The sequence below is a fragment of the Phaethon lepturus genome, unplaced genomic scaffold (genome assembly GCF_000687285.1).
Source record: "Phaethon lepturus isolate BGI_N335 unplaced genomic scaffold, ASM68728v1 scaffold8791, whole genome shotgun sequence".
NCBI lineage: Eukaryota > Metazoa > Chordata > Aves > Phaethontiformes > Phaethontidae > Phaethon > Phaethon lepturus.
Window position 1 is genome coordinate 26095 of NW_010516939.1, and position 22348 is coordinate 48442.

Genomic DNA, 22348 nt, shown 5'->3' on the forward strand with positions numbered 1-22348 from the left:
ATACGATGTGAAGGGTGGCTTGGCCACTACATCAGCCAATTCCCTCACGACTCTGGGATGCATCTCGTCAGGTCCCATAGACTTGTGTTTGTCCAGGCTCCTCAGGTGGTCTAGAAACTGATCTTCTCTTACAGTGGGAGGGACTTTGCTCCTCCAGTCCCCCTCTTGCAGTCCATCCCATCAAGAGGTGTGGGAAGAGACACTGCCAGTGAAGACTGAGGCAAAGAAGTCGTCGAGTACCTCAGCCTCCTCATCCGTTGTTACCAGTTTGCCCGTCTTGCTCTTCAGAGGGATTTGCTTTCTTTGACCTTCCTTTTCTGGCTGACATACCTGTGGAAGCCCTTCTTCTTATTCTTTGCATCCCTTGCCAAGTTCAGCTCCAGCCATGCCTTGGCCTTCCTGAGCCCCTCCCCACACAACCAGGCAGCGTCCCTGTACTCTTGCAGGATACCCGTCCCTGCATCCACTGCCTGTGCATTTCCTTCTTGCCCTTTAGTTTGACCATCAGGTCTCCACTCAGCCATGTCAGTCTCTTGCCTTCCTTTCCTGATTTCTTACAACCTGGGGATCAAGAGCTCTTGCACTCTATGGAAAGTGTCCTTAAAAATCTGCCAGCTCCCCACACAACCAGGCAGCGTCCCTGTACTCTTGCAGGATACCCGTCCCTGCATCCACTGCCTGTGCATTTCCTTCTTGCCCTTTAGTTTGACCATCAGGTCTCCACTCAGCCATGTCAGTCTCTTGCCTTCCTTTCCTGATTTCTTACAACCTGGGGATCAAGAGCTCTTGCACTCTATGGAAAGTGTCCTTAAAAATCTGCCAGCTCTGTTCTGCTCCCTTGTCCCTGAGGGCTGTTTCCCAGGGGGTCCTATTGACTTACACCCTGAAGAGCTGGAAGTTTGCTTTCCTAAAAAAAGAACTTCACAAAATTTTGAAACGGTTTCATGCTCAAGTTAAGCAGACGTTAACTTTTGAAGCCTCTGAAAGCTTTCTGACAAAGAAACAGCCCCTCTGCAGCAGATCGGAGGCAACTGTTCTTGCCTCTGTAAACCCAGGACAACAGGGCTTGAGCCATCCTCTATTCTAGACAGCAACCAAAATACAAAAAGCACATGAAAATTCTGGTCTGAACTGAAACACACAGAAGTCGCACTCTGCAGAACTGTGCTGTCACATGAATTCTCCCTGCCCTGCCATTCTTAGGGCTGATTATGAAATTTAATATTAAAAACATACAAACTGTATTCATACTACTAACTTTCTTAAAATCCAATTCAAACTCAATTTTACTTAAGAAAAAAAGCAGATTGTGTGCCTATCTATCTCAAAAGAACTCAGTTTGATTTTGCAAATGCAAAACAATTACTGGACTTGAAGCCAGGAAAAAAAGAAAAGGCTTGGGTTTTTTGTTCTTTTTGCTGTTTTTTTAACAGTCAGATAGCAAATGTTTTTATCGTCCAGACATTGAGCATAATTCTTTTCTGCATTGGCATTATCACCCCTTGTATGGATTCTCCTTCGGAGTCAGTTACGGCTGCTCCGTGGCACAGGGGGGAATCCCAGGGCGCAGAGCCCTGACCTCACGCCGCAGTGCAGGACCGGCCATGCCACTGGAACGGAGCGGTATGAACACTGCAGCTGGCGATGCACAAAAGGGAATATAATCAAGCTCGTTCCACTTAACTGTGGTTCTGCAAGACTAACAACAGTGTAAGCCATGTTTTTGTCCATGAAGTGGGCACATACAATGCTGAATCAACACAGGAAAGAAAATCATTTGTACAGGATCTTTTTTGTTGCTGCTGTTATTTTATGGTGACTCCTTTGGAGAACCAAAAGAGAGAAAAGCATAGAAAACACCAGGGAAATACTTTCTCAAAAAGCAAACTTTTTTTTTTCTTTAATATAAAATAGTAAAACCCCGTTTCTGAGGAACTGGGGTTGTTTAGCCTGGAGAAAAGGAGGCTCTCTACAACTACAGGAAAGCAGGTTGTACTGAAGTGGGCGTCAGTCTCTTCTCCCAAGTAACAAGCGACAGGATGAGAGAAAATGGCCTCAAGTTGTGGCAGGGGAGGTTTAAAGTGGGTATTAGGAAAATTTCTTCACCGAAAGTGTTGTCAAGCATTGGAACAGGCTGCCTGGGGAAGTGGTTGACTCACAATCCCTGGAGATATTTAAAATACATGTAGATGTGGTGCTTAGGGACATGGTTTAGTGGTGGACTTGGCAGTGTTAGGTTTACGGTTGGACTCCATGATCTTAAAGGTGTTTTCCAGCCTAAATGATTCTATGATTCTATGTTGGTAAAAGGTGTGATTTATCAAGATAGGGTCTGCCCTTCTGATGCTTTTACTTTTAATCTGAAAGCTCCTCAATTTGCCGCCAGCCAGATGTTGTTTATTTTTTGTTCTAATACCAAAAATCTTTGTTGGTGGCAGCTACAAGAATATTCTAAAGGGACAACTTGTGTACCAGCATGTCTAAGTAATCTACATTGATGAATTATGCACATGGCCAATACCTGATGCTCCACGGGAAAGTGAGTATCATGGCAATGCTCAGTTGTGCAATGCAGCTCTCCATCTGGGTCCACACCTCCGTTACTTACGGGCTAAGCAGACTGAATACCATACTCATATATGGCATTCACGCAAGACACATGAATAATACTAAGACAGCTTATCAGATTAACAGTATCTAAAGTTTTAATTCATCCAATTCTTGAACAAGGAACTAGGGTTTAATTGCAAAATGCCAAGGAAAAGTCTCGCTTCACTTTTAATTTTACTGAAGTCTGGGCATTGCAAGACTTTCAGAAAACTGGCTTCTTGAATACTGCCAGCTCAGCAGGTAAATAGCTTTATGTCCATACAAGTTGTACTTTCATCATATTAAAATATGCAAACAGTATTGACATTGTATTTCCTTTGCATGAATGTGATGAAAGCAATGATTCCTGCGAAAAAATAGTTACAAAAATTATTTTGTAAAGATGATCACTACACCAATAATTGTGTATCATCACTTTCCCAAATTGTTAATGGCTCATTTCACCAGCTTATTAAGGAGTTGGGAAAATGCACAAAAAACTGTAAACCAGGCCCAGACAGACACAGCTCCCTATCCTGCCCCTATACATTTACATTTTAGTGTACCTAAATCTGGTTCTAACATCAGTTCTTTCATCTTGGAGCACATATACTGTAGACTGAGCTGTGACGTTTTTGGCATCTGATTTCTGCAAAATAAATCACACTAAATGTCAAGCAGATGTAGGGCACCAAACTATTCTTAACTTGAGTGAGTAAAAATTCTACCAGATTTAAGGCGCAATGTCTTTGGTTCATCACTGCTGGATTTGCTCCATCATTTTTACAAACACTGTCTTGATACATTTGATCTAGAAGACCTTCACTAAGAGAAAAGTGAACATCATCACGTCCTTTTTGAAAAAAAATAATACTGAACACAGAAAGAGCCTAAAATATTTCACCCTTTTTATGTAGTAGCATATCAAATGCAAACCTACTCTGCGCTGGTGAGGCCTCATCTGGAGTATTCCATCCGGTTCTGGGCTCCCTGGTTCAAGAGAGACAGGGAACTTTTGTAGAGTGTCCAACAGAGGGCTACGAGGACGATTAAGGGACAGGAACATGTCTGGTATGAGGAAAGGCTGAGAGACCAAGGGCTGTTCAGTCTGGAGAAGAGAAGGCTGACAGAGGAACTTACCAATGTCTACAAATATCTGAAGGGTGGCTGTCAGGAGGATGGAGCCAGTCTCTTTTCAGCAGTGCCCAGTGATAGGACAAGGGGCAACGGGCATAAACTGCAGCACAGGAAGTTCCACCTCAGCGTGAGGAAAAACTACTTTGCTGTGAGGGTGACGGAGCACTGGAACAGGCTGCTCAGAGAGGTTGTGGAGTCTCCTTCTCTGGAGACCTTCAAAACCCGACTGGACGCGTTCCTGTGCAACCTGCCCTAGGTGATCCTGCCTTGGCAGGGGGGTTGGACCAGATGATCTTCAGAGGTCCCTTCCAACCCCTACCATTCTGTGATTCTGTAAATCTGTGATCTGAAATTGGATAGGAATAAGGAACAGTCTGCAAAGGACAGTCAGGAGTCCAAGTTCAGAATTAGCGCTAAGACAGGACACCACCAAGCACAAAAAGGTCCAAATTCCTTCAACACCAAGTGAGAAACCATGTGCATCCAAACTGGCTTTCTAGCAGTGTTTATATATAACATGTGTGTATGTGTATTAACGCTGTGTATAAGAAATTAATCAAGAGATGCTTAATACCTTTAGAGAGGCTAGTGTCTTTTTCAAACATGATTTTATAATATACTACAGACTGGAATTTTTTAAAGATCGATTTTATGCATTAAAAACTAAACCATTCCCTTTCCGCCTAGGCAGGATCAGCAGTACTAAACCAATTTGTGCACATCATTTTTGAGGCATGATGCTCAAGAAATAACATTCCCGATAAGACCTTACCAGTGTTAACAAGAATGAAAGAATGACTTTTACATGTCTTAAGAACAGATACTTCCCTGACCCACTATCAACAGCACCCTATAACTCAGTGCATTTCTCCAATTTGTCAAAATCATTTTGAAGTCTAATTCAGTCCTCCACAGCATCTGCAGTCCTTTTCAGTATCATATGCCCACATATTCCTACTAGATAGCATTATTTACATGAATCTAGAAGATAAGCTGTTAGAAATCATGAGTATGTTTCAAAACATCAACATACTAACATTGCACTGGAGGAGACAGAAGTTGCAAATAATATCAGAAAAAGAACCATCATTACACCCTGAATTCAGTATTTCATACTTCCCTGCAGTGATGGCCAAGACACAACATATTTAAAATCCAAGATCACAGAATCATTTGTGTCAAGTTTTGCAGAATCTTTTCACTGATTAGATAAAATATAATAATAAAATGTAAGAGCTCCACTCTAAATTAAAAAAACTGAAAATGACAAAGCAGCAAGTCAGTTAACACTGTCTATAAATGAAAGATTCAATGGACCTAAATAAAAAACTCGAAAGAACAAAGATCACGTAAACAGTGGGATCCAATTACAAAATCAATATCGCTTTATTCAGTGTTTCCTGTTATTCATTGATGAAAATACTCAAAAGAAAAACTTTATTGATCGGTAATAAGGTTAGCATGTCTAACACTGAAATTCAGATCATTCTGTAATTCTCTCTTTCTTTAGCTTCTCAAATATTACTTTCCAGGTCTCAGAGGAAACATGACATCTCCTATAAACACAAATACCTTAGAAGTGAAAACTCCCAGTCCCGATATCAAAAGTGTATTACCTCATTGCATTTACTTATTCGCCTCGCCACAATAAGCTGAATCATTCCCCGTTTGTTTCCTTCAGTGGACATGGACCTCCTCAAGGTTTCCATAGCATCTTGATTTGTTTTGCCCAATAATGATTCTCCATTTACTGCTATTAGTTGATCATTCACTCGAAGCCTGCCATCCTGGAAATGGAAAGATTACAGCCAGTTACATAAAACATGCACAAAAGAAGATTAGTCCGCTGGAGGGAGGAAAAAAAAAAACAACAAAAGAAAAATAATCAAACAACTATGCTTAGTCCTAACAGTTTATGGCCAAATGAACACTGGTATAATAGCTTCCACTGCAGCCATTGTCAGAAAAGCCTATTCCAATTATAGATTTGCACTGCAAGCTATTATCATAACCTGTTTGCACAAATAACATACTAATTGAACTGTACCAGAGATTGCTTGTATCCTTCCTGAGAATCTGTAAAGGCTGTTTAAATCCTGGGATGCGCAAACATGTGAATCTGAGTAGAAATCTAAATGTTACCTCTGATGGTGTAATTGGAAAAAGCTAGTTACATAGCAATCTTGTTCCTCTTGAATCTGTGGTTATTTTCAAAACAGCCTTATTACGGAAAATCGAGAAAGACAAAGGTACAGAGATGTTCCCTCTCACCTTGGATGCTGCTCCACCGTTAATAATGGACTTGACGAAGATTCCTAAATCGGCATGGTTTTCTTTTGACCGGTTACCTTTGACGCTCACACCAAGTCCAGCTGATCCAGAGTCATTCAGTGGGACTTCAAACGTCAAGAATTCCCTGGTGCCATCAGGTGTGAGGACAAGCTCCTCTTCTTCTGCTTTCTGTCAGGAAGATTAATGTGGGATTATAGAAGAGCATTTATCATTGGGAATTCTCTTCCCTCAGCTATTAGCATGAAAAAACCCTGCTTTTAACTGCAATGCCACAACATTTTCCACAGTAATTATGTGACGAAACATGCATAAATAGTGTATTTTCAATCACCTCCAGCTGATGCCTAGATTCAGAAATATCTTATGTTTGTGTCTCAGTGCTTCTCTGTTTAGTAAAATAATTGAATCATGTGTCATTACTGAATGTGCCATTAATACCAACTCACACGTTAGCTGCTGTTTCATTAGCCAAAAGACAGCTGTATCAGAAATATTTTCTTACTTGCAAACCTACAGAATTTTTAAGATATCATCATCTATGGTAGCTTTGCAGTCATGGGGAGAAACTAAGTGCAAGAAAATTAAATACAAAAATTACTCATTCACCTCATTTTGTTTAAAACTAGCTGTGTTAGGAAAAACAGAAAATTACACAGCTGAGATCTGCAAAGACACATCCCTCTGCTATTGCCAGGCTTAGCATCAAATCCAGTTCTGAGTGCCAGTTTTCTTGTCTGTCTCAGCTCTGCTCTTCATCTCTGTCTTCTTACCCACACCTTTGGTTCTTCTCCACACCTGATTTTAACTTGGCTGGGACAATCCCAGGTTTTGAACACCTGGAATTGTAGTCCCAGACCTGCCAGTGTCCCCAGCAAGGAGCTGCTCAGCGATGCCTTTCCATGTACCCAAAAGCCATGCAAGCGCAGGAGACCGGCCGCTCGCTTCGCCTCCCGCCGAGCTCAGGGTGGCGGCGGGCTGGGAGTGGGGGCCCTGGGGTGTGCCCGCAGAGCGGTGGCACTCGTGAGGGCAGCAGGCATGGGCACAGCATCCAGGAAGGAAAATGGTAAAGCTCTGCAGAGGTTATGCACAAGAGGCTGCTGTCAAAAGGAGGATCGGGAGGGATGGGCTGTTCACCAGCCCTGTCCCTTGCAGTAGACATTGTCCACTTGTCTCTGACCATCTTTTGGTTATAACAAATCCTTGGTAACTGCTTTCAGTTGTAACTTTATCAATTAAAGGGAGGCAATTCTCTGCAGTGGGCCCAGTGTCTGGCCTCCAGAAAGATGCTCATGAACCCAAGGTGTGTTGTTCTTTTCTCACCCACATGAAGAGGAAAGTAAGAGAACATCCACGAGAAGGTGCACACTAATGTCGAACAGTCAGGAGTTCTTCTTTGGAAGAATTAATCTGGACAATTTTTTTAATAATCTTAGCAAATACATCACCTCCCTTACTGACACTGATTCTATACCTACTTTTCCCTTGTCACTCTCACCTATTTGCAAAGCTCGTTCTTCCCATTTTTCTCCTACCCAGAGATACTTGGAGCAGGACAAGACACAGGAGAAGTTAACGTGTGCCTGCTGAGCCGTCCGTTTCTTAAGATCTGAGGAAACGCAAAGCTGACAGGCTCTTCTGAAATCCAAACATAGACTACGGCAAAGATGGATGTGAAAACCAGGTGGAGTACAGCAGACTGAGATGATCAATTTGGGCAAGAGCATGCTAGTTGTGTCACCACTGACCTAGAAATGCAACATGAAAACGTCACATGGGAAGGCAGGCAGACTGCTGAGAGAACTGAACAGCCGTGGGAAGAAAAACAGCTCTACCTTTTCCCACTTGATTAAAAGCATGAACCTTAATGTGTTCACCAGACCTTTCCCTTTCACTAGGCATTATTTGCTCATCTCTAACCATCTTTTGTTTATAACAAAGCATAACGCATCATCAGCGTTCTTTTTTAAAGAGAAAAATTAACACCCCCTATCCATGTGCCATAGGTAGGCTGGCTTGCTTATGAATCCCATTATCCAAATACAACTTTCTGTGCTAGCTGTCAGGAATGGAAAGGTGCACTGTGTCCATGGAAAAAATACTGGATCTAAAATATATTTCCCAAATTTTGGGAAAATTACAACCCTAATTTTCCTGTTTCTGTCACAGAAGCACTAGTTACTGCACACATTTGAATGTATCTTTTGTCACGTGGCTGCAGAATAGAACAATCTGAGACAGATGCACATTATCTTTTAGTTTCTGTAACGCTTTCATATTCCTTAATGAATTGTAGTAGGAATAAAAGCTTGCGAGCCAAAAAGGAGATAAAGCCAAGGTAGGATGTATGTGTAATCTAAAGAAGCATGTAAGCTTATTGGATTTTTCTTTACTACTGTTATCATAAATTTACAATCAACCCCCGCCTCCCCCAATATTTTCTAATCTTAGCAGACTAATCTTCTAAAAAATCTGCCAGAACTTCAGCCACAGCAACCTCCGTTCCAGGGCAGAGAACTAAACTGTTTCCCTGCACAGCCTGTCCCCGTCGGGTCAATCGGAGAGAGCGTCTCAGTAAGCATCCCCAAGGACTTGGCTAATGGCCTCTACGCCTCTTCAGCGAGACCAAAGAGCTGCGTTATCTGTTCAGCACTATTCTTACGGTGAGGCTTCTGCTTGCTTGTTTTCTACAGACTTGAATACGGAAATAAGCTAGTATCAGGCTACAGACACCTGAAAGTGCAGATGGAACTTAACGCCTAAATTTGGAGCAAACTACTCCTTAGCAGCTGCGCATGGGTGAGAATATCATGCTCATGAAAAAATGAGAAACAGCAGCCTCAGCACTGGAACAGAAGTATTGAAGCTATGAGAAAATTGCTTGACTCATCCAAAGAAAAAAAAAATAGCCATTTCTGGGCTAAGGATAAATTGCTTTAGGGACTTCATCAGGTATCCACAGCTACTTTCAACTAAGCCAGGTTGTTTCACCACCATACCTGTGTCTGCAATTTTAGGGACAATGAGAAGCCTTTTGCCCTCTAGAATCTGTGTGTCATCTGTCAATACCATATGCTTGAACATAGATTTTAAAAAGATGAAGCAATAGAGAGAATCAAACATGTCTTTTTGATATCCCACAGTTTTTTTTCTAAGAACACTTAGGTAAAAAAATGTGGCTTTCAAGAATAACTGAACCATCAAGATTCAAGGACTATGGATATGAAAGTACTGACTCTAACGTTTGTGCCACACCATGGTACCCAAGAAGGTCTTACTATAAATGATACACTGAATACAACTTCATACACACAAACCTTGGAACAGAACTCTATAGTGACCAGGAACCTATAAGCATGTCATAAGCCATTTTCAGAGAAATAAGAAGGGAGACTTTAGCCTGATACCATAATATTTTGAACCAAAGTTGTAAAACAAAAAGAAAAAAACAACAACAAAACCCCAGATTCGCTGAATCCTTTGTTTCCCAAACAAAGAGTTTAGAGTACAGAAACATTACAAGTACAGCAACTCTCCTCAATCAATTAAATATCAGCTATTACAAAAAAAGTAAAAATTGCACTGAAATTGTGTTGAACATTAAGCATCTAAATGTAACAAACCATAGAAATTCCCGAATACATCTATGAGACAGCATAAAAAATGCACAAAAATCTAAAATGCAGCATTTAAAAATTTCAACTGAGAACACAATCACTTCCTAATTGCAATAACTTCCATTTGATCTTGATACACTCTAAATTAACAGCTTCACTATGTCAATCAAACACCTCAAGACTATTTTCATGATTAGTTATCTGTGGGAGAAATTTATTCCTTCATATACTTTGACAGGCCAGCAGTAAACATGCAAGCAAAATTATGTACTGTGAACCCTGAACAACAGAACTCAACTCCCTTAAGATTTTTCACACACTGTGTCCAAAACAATTAACAGCAGAACAATATTCTGTTCAGACAGAGTCTGCTGAGGGAAAGGTCATCTGAAATGACTTCAGCTGGATGAATGAAGCTGCTCAAGTATGTAATTTGTAATAAAAATTCGATTGGTGATAAAATATGTAGGTGACTTTTTTTGGCTTCAAATTCATACTTAGCATCAATTTATGCTAAACGACATTTCAGATAAGTTTTCCCCTTTTTAAATACAACAGAAATATATTGTAAATTTAAAGATAAACTTCCTGACTGGAGAAAACTTATGGCAATGCTTCGATATACACACAGATTTTAAAAAATCGTAAGATAAACAGAGGGGAAATTATTTTTCTCTTCTACATAACATTGGTTTCTGATCTGATCACAAAGCCAGATTTAATTTTATAAACAACATTAAAATGGACCTTGACACTAAGAGTGCAATAAGTTTATCTCATCGTATTAGTAACAGCATCTCCTCCTTATCCTTTTATCTTTTAAATACTATGAAGAAATTTCTTCCTTGGGACTTTTTCCCTTTATAAAATCGCATCAAGGTTCAGCTGATAAGCAAGCAGGCGTGAGATGGGTGAAAAAAGAAACCTAACAGGAAAGAAAAACCTCCTCCCACCTAACAGGGGAAGCAATTTCCAATCAAGCTGGGACAAGCTTCCGAAGTGGCTCGCTGCAGCTACAAATCCGGCTGCATTCTCTCCAGCGAAGTTCATTCTCCTGCAAGCTTAGGCATGCTGTCTTCTCAGCAGCTATTAAGTCACTGAAACTTGTCTGCAAGTTATTTTGTGATTATGTACAGAGAAAAGAAAGAAGTCAATCCTGGGACTCAGCAAAAACCCAATGCACTCCTGTTTTCTTTTACAGAAGCAATTAATAAAGCTCTGCATCCCCACTCTTAAAGGGTAACCTATATTTGCAAGTTATGTATATGAAAACATGCACATGTATTTGCATATACATATACAAACACACCCTTATATACACCATGATGATGAAATTCATGTGACAAATTATGTAACTATAGCACAAACCCTACCGAACACCTCCAATGACCCCACCTACCTATTCACTTCACCTGCACCCAAATCCTGTTGTATCCAGCCTTCTGACATCACAGCCTGTTAGTCTCTGTTTAATTATTATTTTGTTAACCTATCAACCTTTTCCCTCACAAATGTGTCTTCTCTCTTTCAAATTTGTCTAGATGGAAAATTCCAAGTTCTTGAAAGATGAGTTTGAAGTCCCATGGACGTAAGAGCTCACCAGGTCTAGGAAGTATAGGCTGTAAAAGTAAAATGATTGGAAATCGCAAAATCCCAGGTTTTGTCACTGGGTTCCAATAATGGGGAATTCCAACCTAACATCACAGCCTTTTCCAGGATATTTTCAATCTTTAGAAGATTTTAATACAACATTCATTATTTCCTTCTTTCTTACAAGGTACTTGTGATACTAAGAAATCTCAACTCCTATACATTGGGAAACCAATAAAATTTATCTCAGTATTTTATAACATAATAGAATTCTTATTTTCGAACACACATGATATACGCAAGAGAGAGGAGATTTCACTTAGCTATTGTGCAAAGACATTCTTGACACCAGAGATGACTCAAATTGTTTTGTCCTTCAAGTTAGGTGGGTATCAGACCACCTCCTAAACTGAGATACACCAAAAGATGGTGACTCACTTTCATCATATGCCATCACGTACACAAATGTAGAACACGTACATCAAACAGCTCTAAGGAACCAAAGCAGCTTCTTTGGTCAACAACTGTTTTGTGGGGGGTGATGTTTAGTACTTATAAAAATGTAGATGTATTACTGCTGGAGGTGCTGAAAAGAGAGCAATGTAGGTGGCCTGTAACACACCTCTCACTTCAGTTGAGGCCTCTCCTCAGGAGGAATAACTGAGAGCTGATGCATCCTGCCGTGGGTAGGCATTAAAGATAAATGTAACTACAACAGCTCAATCAGATTTAAAACTGGACCTCCGGCAGTGAAAAGCCTGCCTACTCATCCAATAGTGACACGCACACTCCAACCTGGTTTCCTCCTAAATACAACAGGGCCTTTTATCTATTTTCCTTTTTTTTTTAAAATCAAACAATCACGTGTTGCATTACAGGTTATAATGGCCTAAAAGTGTCTACTTACCTAGTTATAAAATGATATAGGGCTTAAGCCAACCAAAAAACTAAAATTCTCATGCTTTCTTTCTTTTTCTAACTCTTCCCAGGTTAAGTATTTTAATATCTCCCATATGTTAGATAAACACTAATGAATCTTATTTGCACGTATACACTGAGACTCATTATTCGTATTAGCTAAGTTAATACGTCACATCTGGCGAAGACTGCACTCTTGTTCAAATCAAGCAGCAGCTGCTAAATATCAAAAACTACATCTGAATTCTGAGATTTTATGGGAAATATGGTCTGCTTTAATTTTAATCCCATCAAGGAAAAGTTTTTTGAATATTATATGTGGATTAACTTTGGTACGTATTTATACGTAGAAATGCTAGTTCATGAAAATACTGAGATGCAGGCCCATTACGTTTCCAGTTATGTCCATTTTAAGGATTTAATTTAATATCAAAAAACATGTTCCACATTCAAAAATGTTCTTCAGTTTACTGGTTTTGATGGATGAAAAAACGGTTTAGGAAAAAATTAAATGTTTTCCACAGCACAAAAATTCTAGCATGTGATTTTCATTTAGTATGAAAATCAAAGCTTTGCAAAAGCCCATGTTTAAGTACATACACATGTTTGTTATTTATCTCTAGAAGAAGGGCATCGCTTGTCTATGCTAACATTATTCTCCCTAATGCTAACACTCTGATCTGGGCTGTCATAGAAACTGGTTTAAGCAGTTCAGATTCTACGTTTCAAATCAACTAATCAGACCGCTAAAAATATTCTGTTGGTTACGCATCTCAGAACTTCACACAGGGACTACTCTGTTGCCGTTACCATAATGACTGTACTTTATTCAGGCCAACATACCCTGTTCCAAACCGTGGTTCCTACACAAACTTTGTGCTCCTACTGTATGTTCTGAAACAAATATGTGATTGTAATGCTAACCCCATTTCTTTACAAGATGCTTTTCCTAGAGAAGTGAATACCAAGGGATTAGATACACAGCAGGTGTCTGCTCTACTAAAGAATCCCATAAAGCTACAGCTCTCTGCACTATCCCTTGTTCAAGAAAAACTTCAATGCCCCAACACCCTAATGACATGGCTCCCTAAAACTCTTTATACTTCTCTCACTGGCCTATTGGATGTACAAGACCTGAAAGACTAAAGAAACAGATAGAGAGTGTCTGGGAAAGCCAGACAGAAAAACAAAGTTGAAAGAGAAATAACATCCTTGTAGAAGTCCATGGCAAGAAACGCGTTCCACATGAGGCAATGCCTGTACACGGCACTAGGACTGACCTGTGTCTTACTCCTACTTGTGTTGCAGACTTTCAGGCAACTGTGGCAAACCACTTCATCTCACTATTTTCCCTAGATTTAATACCAAGGAAGAATCAACACCAGGACTCTAAAGCCAACAGTGCAGTAAAACAAGCTTTGCACACAACCAACGAGTTTTCAGAGGTTTAAATAGGAATTTTAAGCAACAACGTGAACTTTGCACTCACTCAAATTAGGCCAAGCATATGAAGGAACCTGATGACACTATTGCCTGTGTTAGCTGATGACCAACTAAATGACCTGGCAGCCCCTTTCAGTCTCACACCCTGTTATCTGTTGTTTGAATGGTAAATGCCTTCCATAGTCAACTCTTATTATCCAAAATAACGTAAGGTTGTTACACAGGAAATAGTATAATAATGATGAATAATGATGCGCATACCAGTGTGGCTTCAGGATGACTCTGCAACGGTGGCACGGAGGCAACCTCAGTGGAGGGACACAAACACTGCCTTCCAGAAAACTGGGAACCGGACAGCAAGTGTTATCAATGCAAGCTTTGAGAAAACAGCTAAAGCCGCTCCACAGCGCTGCATGGAGCCAGCTTGGGTGTGCCACACCGCAGCCCAGTAAATCACCTGCAGATGACGGAGTCAAAACTACGAGCCTAAGTGTCAGTGCCAAGCGCAGCATTACACAGAAATTTATGTGGATTACCATTGAACATTCCAGGAAATTCAGACTACTCAAAGAGGATTCATAAACACAGTCACTCAACTGTTGTATTAATTATTCACTAGGAATTAATGTCTTCGCTCTACTCATTAATGACCCAGAACATGCTATTCAATACTAAAGTACCTCCTATGCTATGGTAAAAGACTGTAAACACAACAGTATCCTGCAGAAGATCACACATTCATTACCTCTTTCTTTCATATGGCCAGTAATCTGTTTCTTACGTCACAACTTTATTAAAAATACAATCTGAAACCACTCAAAATAGCACTAAAAAAGGCTTTTAAAATGTTGTAATCACCTTTGTGCCTCACACCATTATAAGGTAAAAAAGTATAAAAATAATCAGCACCAGTTATTTGCATTATTCATAAACACCATGGAAGAAATAACAGCATCGACTTAATCATCAGTCAAACCTTTCCTCTTTTGATAAAATTGTTCCGTATCTAATGATATCAGCACTGCGTTGGTGTAAGCTGATATTAGTCAACGTACGATCTTGGCTCAACTTTTTAGACACTTGGATCACTTATTGCAACAATGGAAATTGATGAAGCTCTAAACAGTTCTCCAAAGGTTCTGTGTGAAGGAAAAGTTCCATCAATTGAATAATTCAAAGCTCCTGTAAAAGCTGAAGTTCTCTGTAAGTGCTAAATATGAAGTGGTGGGAACTTAACTTGCAGCTTTTGAAAAATAGCTATGGGTATGTACCCAGTGACTATGTATCTTGAAGAAATACAAACAGCTTTTCACCAGAAGTAAAAAACAAACACACACGCACTCAGAACACCACCGTCTTAAAGCTCAACAATGATGGTGCTTTATTCCCCAAGATTAAGGTCCAAGAATTTTCCATCCATTAATCAATATAAGTTATGACTTTGTAGGCATTTGCTAGTATATCTCTCAAATTCATAACACAAAAAGCTGCAAACAAAAAGTGTACAAAAATAATTATGCTTTACTTCTTATAAAATACCTCTGACCATGGTGGTATCACCCCATTTCTAGAGGTGATGAATTCTTGCAGAAAAAGTGTAGCTAGCTAATTTACTCAGAATCACACAGAAGAGTCTATGGCGGGAACAGCAATTGAACCCAAAAATGCTGATAGGTTTAGCCATGACATTATCCTTGAATTCTGAAAAAACACAGGGATCAAAATGAAATTTAGATAATAACAGGAGCATCAGATGTTCGAATTCAGAAGAAAATAAAAAGCAATCCCATTTGCAATTTCTATCAGGCCCGCTAAACATTTATATATTGTTCCAACACACCAACCGCTCCTGTCATGCCACTGTTACGAATCCTGCACTCGCTAAAATCCGTAACATTCTGCTCACTTACAGCAATTTGACAGGAAAACAAATGAGAACAGAAAACTGAAGCTTTCCCATGCTGCTGAGTGCAACAATCACGAAATTAAATCCTGAATCCTAACTTTGAATCTTTTTGACAATAGACAACACTCCCTAGAAAATACTTCCATGATAATTATTATTATTTTTCTGGCATTATGCTTACATGAAAGTTAACTCGCTGGTTCTGAATCCAGAAAACAAACAATGAATGACAATTATTAAAAGCAAAATATTACTGAAACACTATTGACTTTCAGAGTATGAGGAAAAATTAATTGGCAGATGTTTTACATAGCATAATTAACAGTTCATTTCAATGCTCTGTAACAAGATTAAGATAATTATGCTCAGAAACAGAAATGTAATAATGATAAATTACTAGTTTTCATATTACGGTCAATCTCCTACATTCCAAATAATCACCATGTTTAGAAATAGGTGCGTTTCATGTTGTCACCAGCTATACAAATGGTGCAAAGTCGTGGCTGGGTGAAACAACCTTTCAACCAAGATACAGGAGATTTCCTTGCTTCAGGAGTAAATGCAGCGCCTGTTCTGTTCGTCAGCAAAACAGAAGGTAGAAACAGCAGTACTGTTTTCACCAGGGCACAGTTACTGGATAGAAGCTGCAGTTGCATAGCAATTTGCATTTCCTATGGATAACTGGAGAGCAAAGCTTAAATTTTGCGAGCTTAGCAAGTTACAAAAACTCCTCATATGGACGTTCAAGAATGAGAATATGAGAATCTGTATTCTGTGATGGTGTGCAAAATATGAAGTCATATGCTTTCCCAGTAAGAAATAACTCTCTCAAGGATTTCGGGCCACAAATAAAGCAAGAAAAAACTGATTTTCAAGGTTTTCTTCTATTACATCTATGAAGACTCTAATTATTATATTCAAGTGCCACGATATTAGTGTGAACTATTTCAAAGTAAGAGTTACATAAATGTAACCCCTGAGTGTTAATAATGTGTTGATAAATTAGGCTTTCTATTTTGGGGTCTACGTATAAATCTTATTTCAGGCCTTCCATTTTCAAGGGTTTTTTCTTTTTTAATTTCAAAGGTGCATTTTTCTTCTATTTCCTCACAAAGACATAACAATAAAAAAACCCCACAAACATTTTGCCCTTAAATTGAAACCAGATTTTTGTTTCACCTTTCTCATTTCTATAGCTTCACTGCTTTTATCATGCTGGTTTTTGTTGGGGTTTTTTTGCTTTGCTTTCTACTATGAAGTCCTTCACACTTGGAGACTAAAACCTCACAACTAACAGCACAAAGATCAGAGCAGGCACAGAAATAGAAATTGCAAGATTAGAAATCTCAAAGACCTGAAAAGTAGACAGAGGAGGAATAAATAGGGATTGAGGCAGAACCAAGGAGAATAAAGAGAAGCATTGAAAAATACTTTCAAAAATAGTAATTTTTGTAGAAGTGTGTAACTGTATTATTAATGTGCAGCTGAGGAAAATTAGTTCTGTAGAACTGGAGTATCACACTTATCCAAAGCAAGTCGATTGGAAGAAGGGAAGTAAGTGCAAAAGCATTGTGCATTATAAATACCTACTGGCACCTTTCATGCTTAGTCTATTTTTTATTCCCAAGGGTAGGCAAATTTAGAGAGACCTATTGTTCCTAATATTGATCACTGTTGCTCTGACCCTTCAAATAAAAAACAAAATATCCCACCCCATAATGAATGAAAAACCCATGACATTACACAAAAAAATTTTTTTTATTGGACAGCTTTCTAGCTTCATTTCCTCACTAACCAAGTATGTCTCCACATGTTTCCCAATTCCTTACTCCCAAGGCTGGCTAGGGCTTTCTGGCTGGTTTTTCAGAGATCCCCAGCTACCCATATGCTCCCTGTCCCTTTTGCATAATCCCCTGGTTAAGAAGCAATTTTTAGCTCACATTTATGGAGAAAAAATGAGAGCTACTTATTTTCTTTTGGTCTTTCCTTAGATGAAATCAGCGTGTTGGTCCCAAAATATAGCAGAGAAAGGATTTTACCATGGAATTTGTTACAAAACATTAACTTTGCAACAGATGAGCAATTGATTTATACAAACACCTTGCAGGAAATCTGCCTAATCTTAATGAGGTTTTGGGGCAGAATTTCAACACCTAAAACCAGGACACCTTTATAACGCTGCACCCACAAATGATTCTCAATTGTAGTCAACTACAGGCAGAAATACTGGCCTGGGCTTTGATCTTTGATCTCCTTACATATCAGCAGTATGTGGTAAGAAACTATGGAGATAAAAACATACATACTCTAATGAGATGTACTAAATAGATACTGTGAGGCGTGTCCGAAACAAAGATACACCCACGATTTTGCAGAGCCCTTATGCAAATGACTTTCAGACACGAAGGACATCAAAAGCCGGAGGGGTAAAAGTGAATATTGCTACATTCAACCCAAACGCCTGTTTTAGCAGTTATGTTCCATTGGCCTGAAACATTAACAGTATCAACCAATGTACCCTTGACTATCTCAGTGAGATGGCACTTACATCTCTTTACCTAGTCTTGACTTTCTTTTTATCCCACATGCCATCTCAGCATTGCTGCTAAAACATTCTGAATCACCTAGACAAGCCGCTTCTGTTTTCCAGCATTCTAACTAATTTCAAATCCCAGCACGAATCCTCTTAATTTCTCCATAATCTAATTTATTATTTAATTTTTAAATAGGTACCTAACTGAATGGAGCTTCTTGAAGTATGTTTTTAGCCAAGATACAATATGCCTTTAAGGTAATATATTATTGTTATATCCTCTGCCAATATTTCATAAAATAAACCTTTTATTTCAGAAAAACTTTTTACATATAATAGCATAATATGCGTTAAGACCAATCCTGTTCCACTGACTAAAATGAGGTATATAAACACCATACAACCTCAACATACAGCCTCACTGATACATCACATACAAACCTGTTACAGCCTTCAAAGGGTTAAACTTGATACCGCTGCCCCTATTATCAGTTTCTTAAAAATAACTAACAGTGGTTTGCTATGAGGATACAATTGAGACTTAAATCCAAACTGCCTCATTTCTGTGTTTGTATCTCAGGTTTCAGTCATATAATCATGATTTAAACAATTAGTTTCCACACGTAACCCAAGCTAACAGTCTACTCATGCGAACTTTAGGCCTTTGGCTGCATATAAAAGACGTAATTTCAAATAGCACTTGAACATACATAATAACTGAATTGTATATAACATTCAAACAGTATTTGAAATTACATTAAAAAACGCATTAAAAATGTAAAGCTAGAGAGAGCCATCTACAGTATATAAGGTGAAAGAAGGATCTGTGGAACTTTGATGGAGAAGTGCCATATCAGTTTAAAAACATTTGGGAGTCTTCCAGTATGGAAAAGACAAAGCTCTTACCGTTTCCTTTGGAATTTGTGACTGGCTTTGTTCTGCATTCTAAAGGAAGTAAAAAAAATAAATAAGAACACGACTACACACGAGACATACTATCTATCAACAGGGGGATAAACAAAGAGCTCTAATTCTGACATGAAGTGGTAATGTGAAAAATGAAGGGTGTTCATCACACCCCTGATTCAAATTTGTCTAAACAAGCACTAAATGAGAAGTGAACAAAAGTAACCTCCAGCGATCTGAGGCCAATGCACCTGACTTTATCTGTCTACGAGGGAGGTGGCTACCTGGCCAAGGAAGAATCACAGCTCCTTGCACCATTTTCTGGCTGGTGGAATGCTCTCGCTCAGGGATGTTCTCCCCTGGCCTTTCCCTTCTGCTCTGAAGTTTTCAAAACATGACTTCAGCAGTCCAGATGATACCTTCCAAATATTTTAAACAAGTACCTATTTTTTAAAACATCCATTCTCATTTTAACAAGGGATTCCCCATTTGAAGTATGTTTTTAGCCAAGATACAATATACCCTTTAAGGTAATATTTTATTTTTATATCCTCTGCCAATATTTCATAAAATAAACCTTTTATTTTAGAAAAACTTTTTACATATAGTAGTATAATGTGCATTAAGATCAATCCTGTTAACCTCCCCATTCATCCCCTTTTGGATGAACCAGAACTACAGCACTGGATATCCCAGGACAGAAGGGTGCTTTCGGTCCACCACAGAATGGAACCCTCCTGTACCTTGCATTCCTCACCTGTGTCTTAGGGCACATGAGACAAACATACAACATTAGAAAACCATTCTGCATCCCCCAACCAATTCTGGAAACACGTAAGGAACTACTACTCTTCCAAGCCCACGTCCACCCATATTAAACCCTCCCGAGCACCCAGGAGCCACCTTGCTGCTGGCCGGACGATCGCTTTCGTGCTAACCAGCTATTTCTTTCCATTCAGCTGGGCCAAAATGAAATGCTGGGGTTTACTGGACTTTTTTGTTTTGGGCTGTTTTGCAGGAAACTCAAATGATTAGGCACAAAAATGTAGTGGCAAAGTACTAACACAAACATCCAGTTAGCTTTAACCTGCAACCAACCACCAATAAGAAAATAACGATGAAAGAGCCAACTACCAGGATCACGTAAAGGACCTACATGTACCAATGGGCATATTAACTTGTAGCGTACAGGAGACTTAAGTCTGCCAACCAGTCTCTGCTGATACTGAAAATTTAGCTCAAAAGCGAAACAACCCAAATCAATCCTTCAGTGGATTCACAGTCAGTAGCAGACTCCAAGAAAATTCTTCACAACAAGTTCTGTTTGGTTATGTGAGGTAACCACAGTATAACAGGAGCTCTACTTAACCAGAGTAATCCTCACCCTTTTCATAAAGGGTGCAGGGAAGGAAGATTTTTAAGAGACAATCTGCCTCTCACACTGATACGGACAAGCCCTAATATATATCCTATCTGGCCTTAGGTAACTCTGGAAGCAATAAAATGCCTGGTATTCCGGAGAAGCAAAATCGTTCTTCCAGATCTCACTGGTTAGAAAAGTTAACTCCTGCCAATTTGATTTTACTCCCTGCTTCCACGTTTTACTGACTTTTACCATGATCTGCTGCACTGGATGATGGCTCTCCATCACACACACCCCCCCTAACCTGACCACACAAGCTACGAAGATCCCATACTAGCCTAAAGAGACTCAGCTTAACATCCCTGGGAGTTTTAGACATACCTACACATTTTCGCAGGTCCCTTCCAGACTGTAATGGCAACATACATCAAAGACATTAAACTCCACAACTCTCCTGAAAGTTTATTATCTTCATTTTACTTATAAAGAAACCCACGGATAAGTAACTTTTCAGAAGTCATTCAACAAGCCATAACCCAAAACGTAAAATATAAACACCTCTTTTATTGGGATTACTATCTGTACAAATGTCGGCAAATATAAAATGGTTTTAATACCGAGCACTCCTCAGCAAGCAACAGCAAGTCCTGCCTTTTATGAAATGGATAATAGCAGATAACATGATTTTATGCATACGGTTTCTGAGACACATCTCATTCAGTTAATATTTAAAGCATACAAATGTAGAAAGTATGACAGAAATAGGGGAAGGATGCAAAGACAAATTGTTCTTAAATGTCCAGAGAAGGTTTGCATGTGAAAAAGTTGAACTGACATGATTTCAGATCATTCCCCTCCCTCGTTCAATATTAATTTTTTTTTCTGTTTTTTGTACATAAAGCTAGTAAGAGTCAATGAGAGGAGCTGGTTGAAAAATACTTTTTTTTTTTCTTTTAGGCTTGTTTCTCATGAGAGAAGAAAGAACAGCCAACAGCCCTTATGATGGGTTTTTAGTTCAACACCTTCCCCAGCAATTCTGCTCCTGCTCTTTGACAGCTGTCAGCAGAGCACACCTAACAGTTCGTCATGTCAAAATGCAAACAAACAAATCCTTATGCTACAAGAGGATCATTGCACACATGTACTGTCAGATCCTCACAGTATCATTTGTTCAGTCGGAGCTACGGAAATGTACACCAGTTCAGATCCGACCTCTGACTACACAGCGCAGAGCCCACCTACTACCTGACACAGCCACGATGAGATCTGGCTTCCCTACGCCGGCATTCGCCAGAACAGCAGCAGGGAGGCTACTGAGGTTGAACTCATTTGAAGGGGCTGATTTGCCGTTATTTTTAAAACTACATCAAGTATTACTATTAAATCTCTGCATTATTCACATCATATCTTTGTTTACAATTATTTAAACAAAATACTCGTTAAATTATGCACTATAACTTCCTCATTTTACTATAGAAATAATATACACAAAATTAAGGCGTTTTCTTACTTCTAAGTTTATTTAGAAAACTCAAAACGCATTTTCATTCACCTTTATGTAAGATAGCAATACTGTGAAAATTACATCATAGGAACTTATAAACAGATTGTTTTCACAGTTCCATTAATAAGGGAGGGCATAATACGATTTAAAATTGTTAATTTCTCTTCATTTTATGACAACTTTCACTTCAGAACCTGAAGACATGTTCCAAGAACATTAAGATAAAAGTGTGGTTCGTTTGCAACCTTCCCTGCCACTTTGACTTAGGAGGTTTAATTGTAGTTTTGAAAAGTAAAAGGCTAATGTTAAACGTCTTGAAATGGCCAAACAAAAATTCATTCTCTGGTACTCAAAATAACACAAATCCAATAGAAAAATGAAGCAATCAATTCATCATACTTATATTTATCGCTTATATTTGTCTATCTTCTCATGATAATGCAGCCAAATAAGTTATTTTTAGAGTTATATATAGCTACAATAATACAAATAATAAATAACTCCAGCAGTTTAATTCAATACAGAACAAAGTAAGACTGCTACATTCACAGTC

General features: G+C 39.0%; 1 protein-coding gene across 1 annotated transcript in view; it reads right to left on the bottom strand.

The window, feature by feature from the left end:
* Positions 1–22348, bottom strand: part of LOC104627841 (partitioning defective 3 homolog) — a gene marked incomplete at its 3' end in the record, with an annotated part of 48672 nt that overhangs the window by 23369 nt on the left and 2955 nt on the right. Inside the window, exons 4-6 of the mRNA XM_010296221.1 lie at positions 18929–18967; positions 5998–6186; positions 5343–5513 (exon numbers count right to left, since the gene is read on the bottom strand). Coding sequence (XP_010294523.1) covers positions 5343–5513; positions 5998–6186; positions 18929–18967 — 399 coding nt within the window. The remainder of the gene's footprint in view (positions 1–5342; positions 5514–5997; positions 6187–18928; positions 18968–22348) is intronic.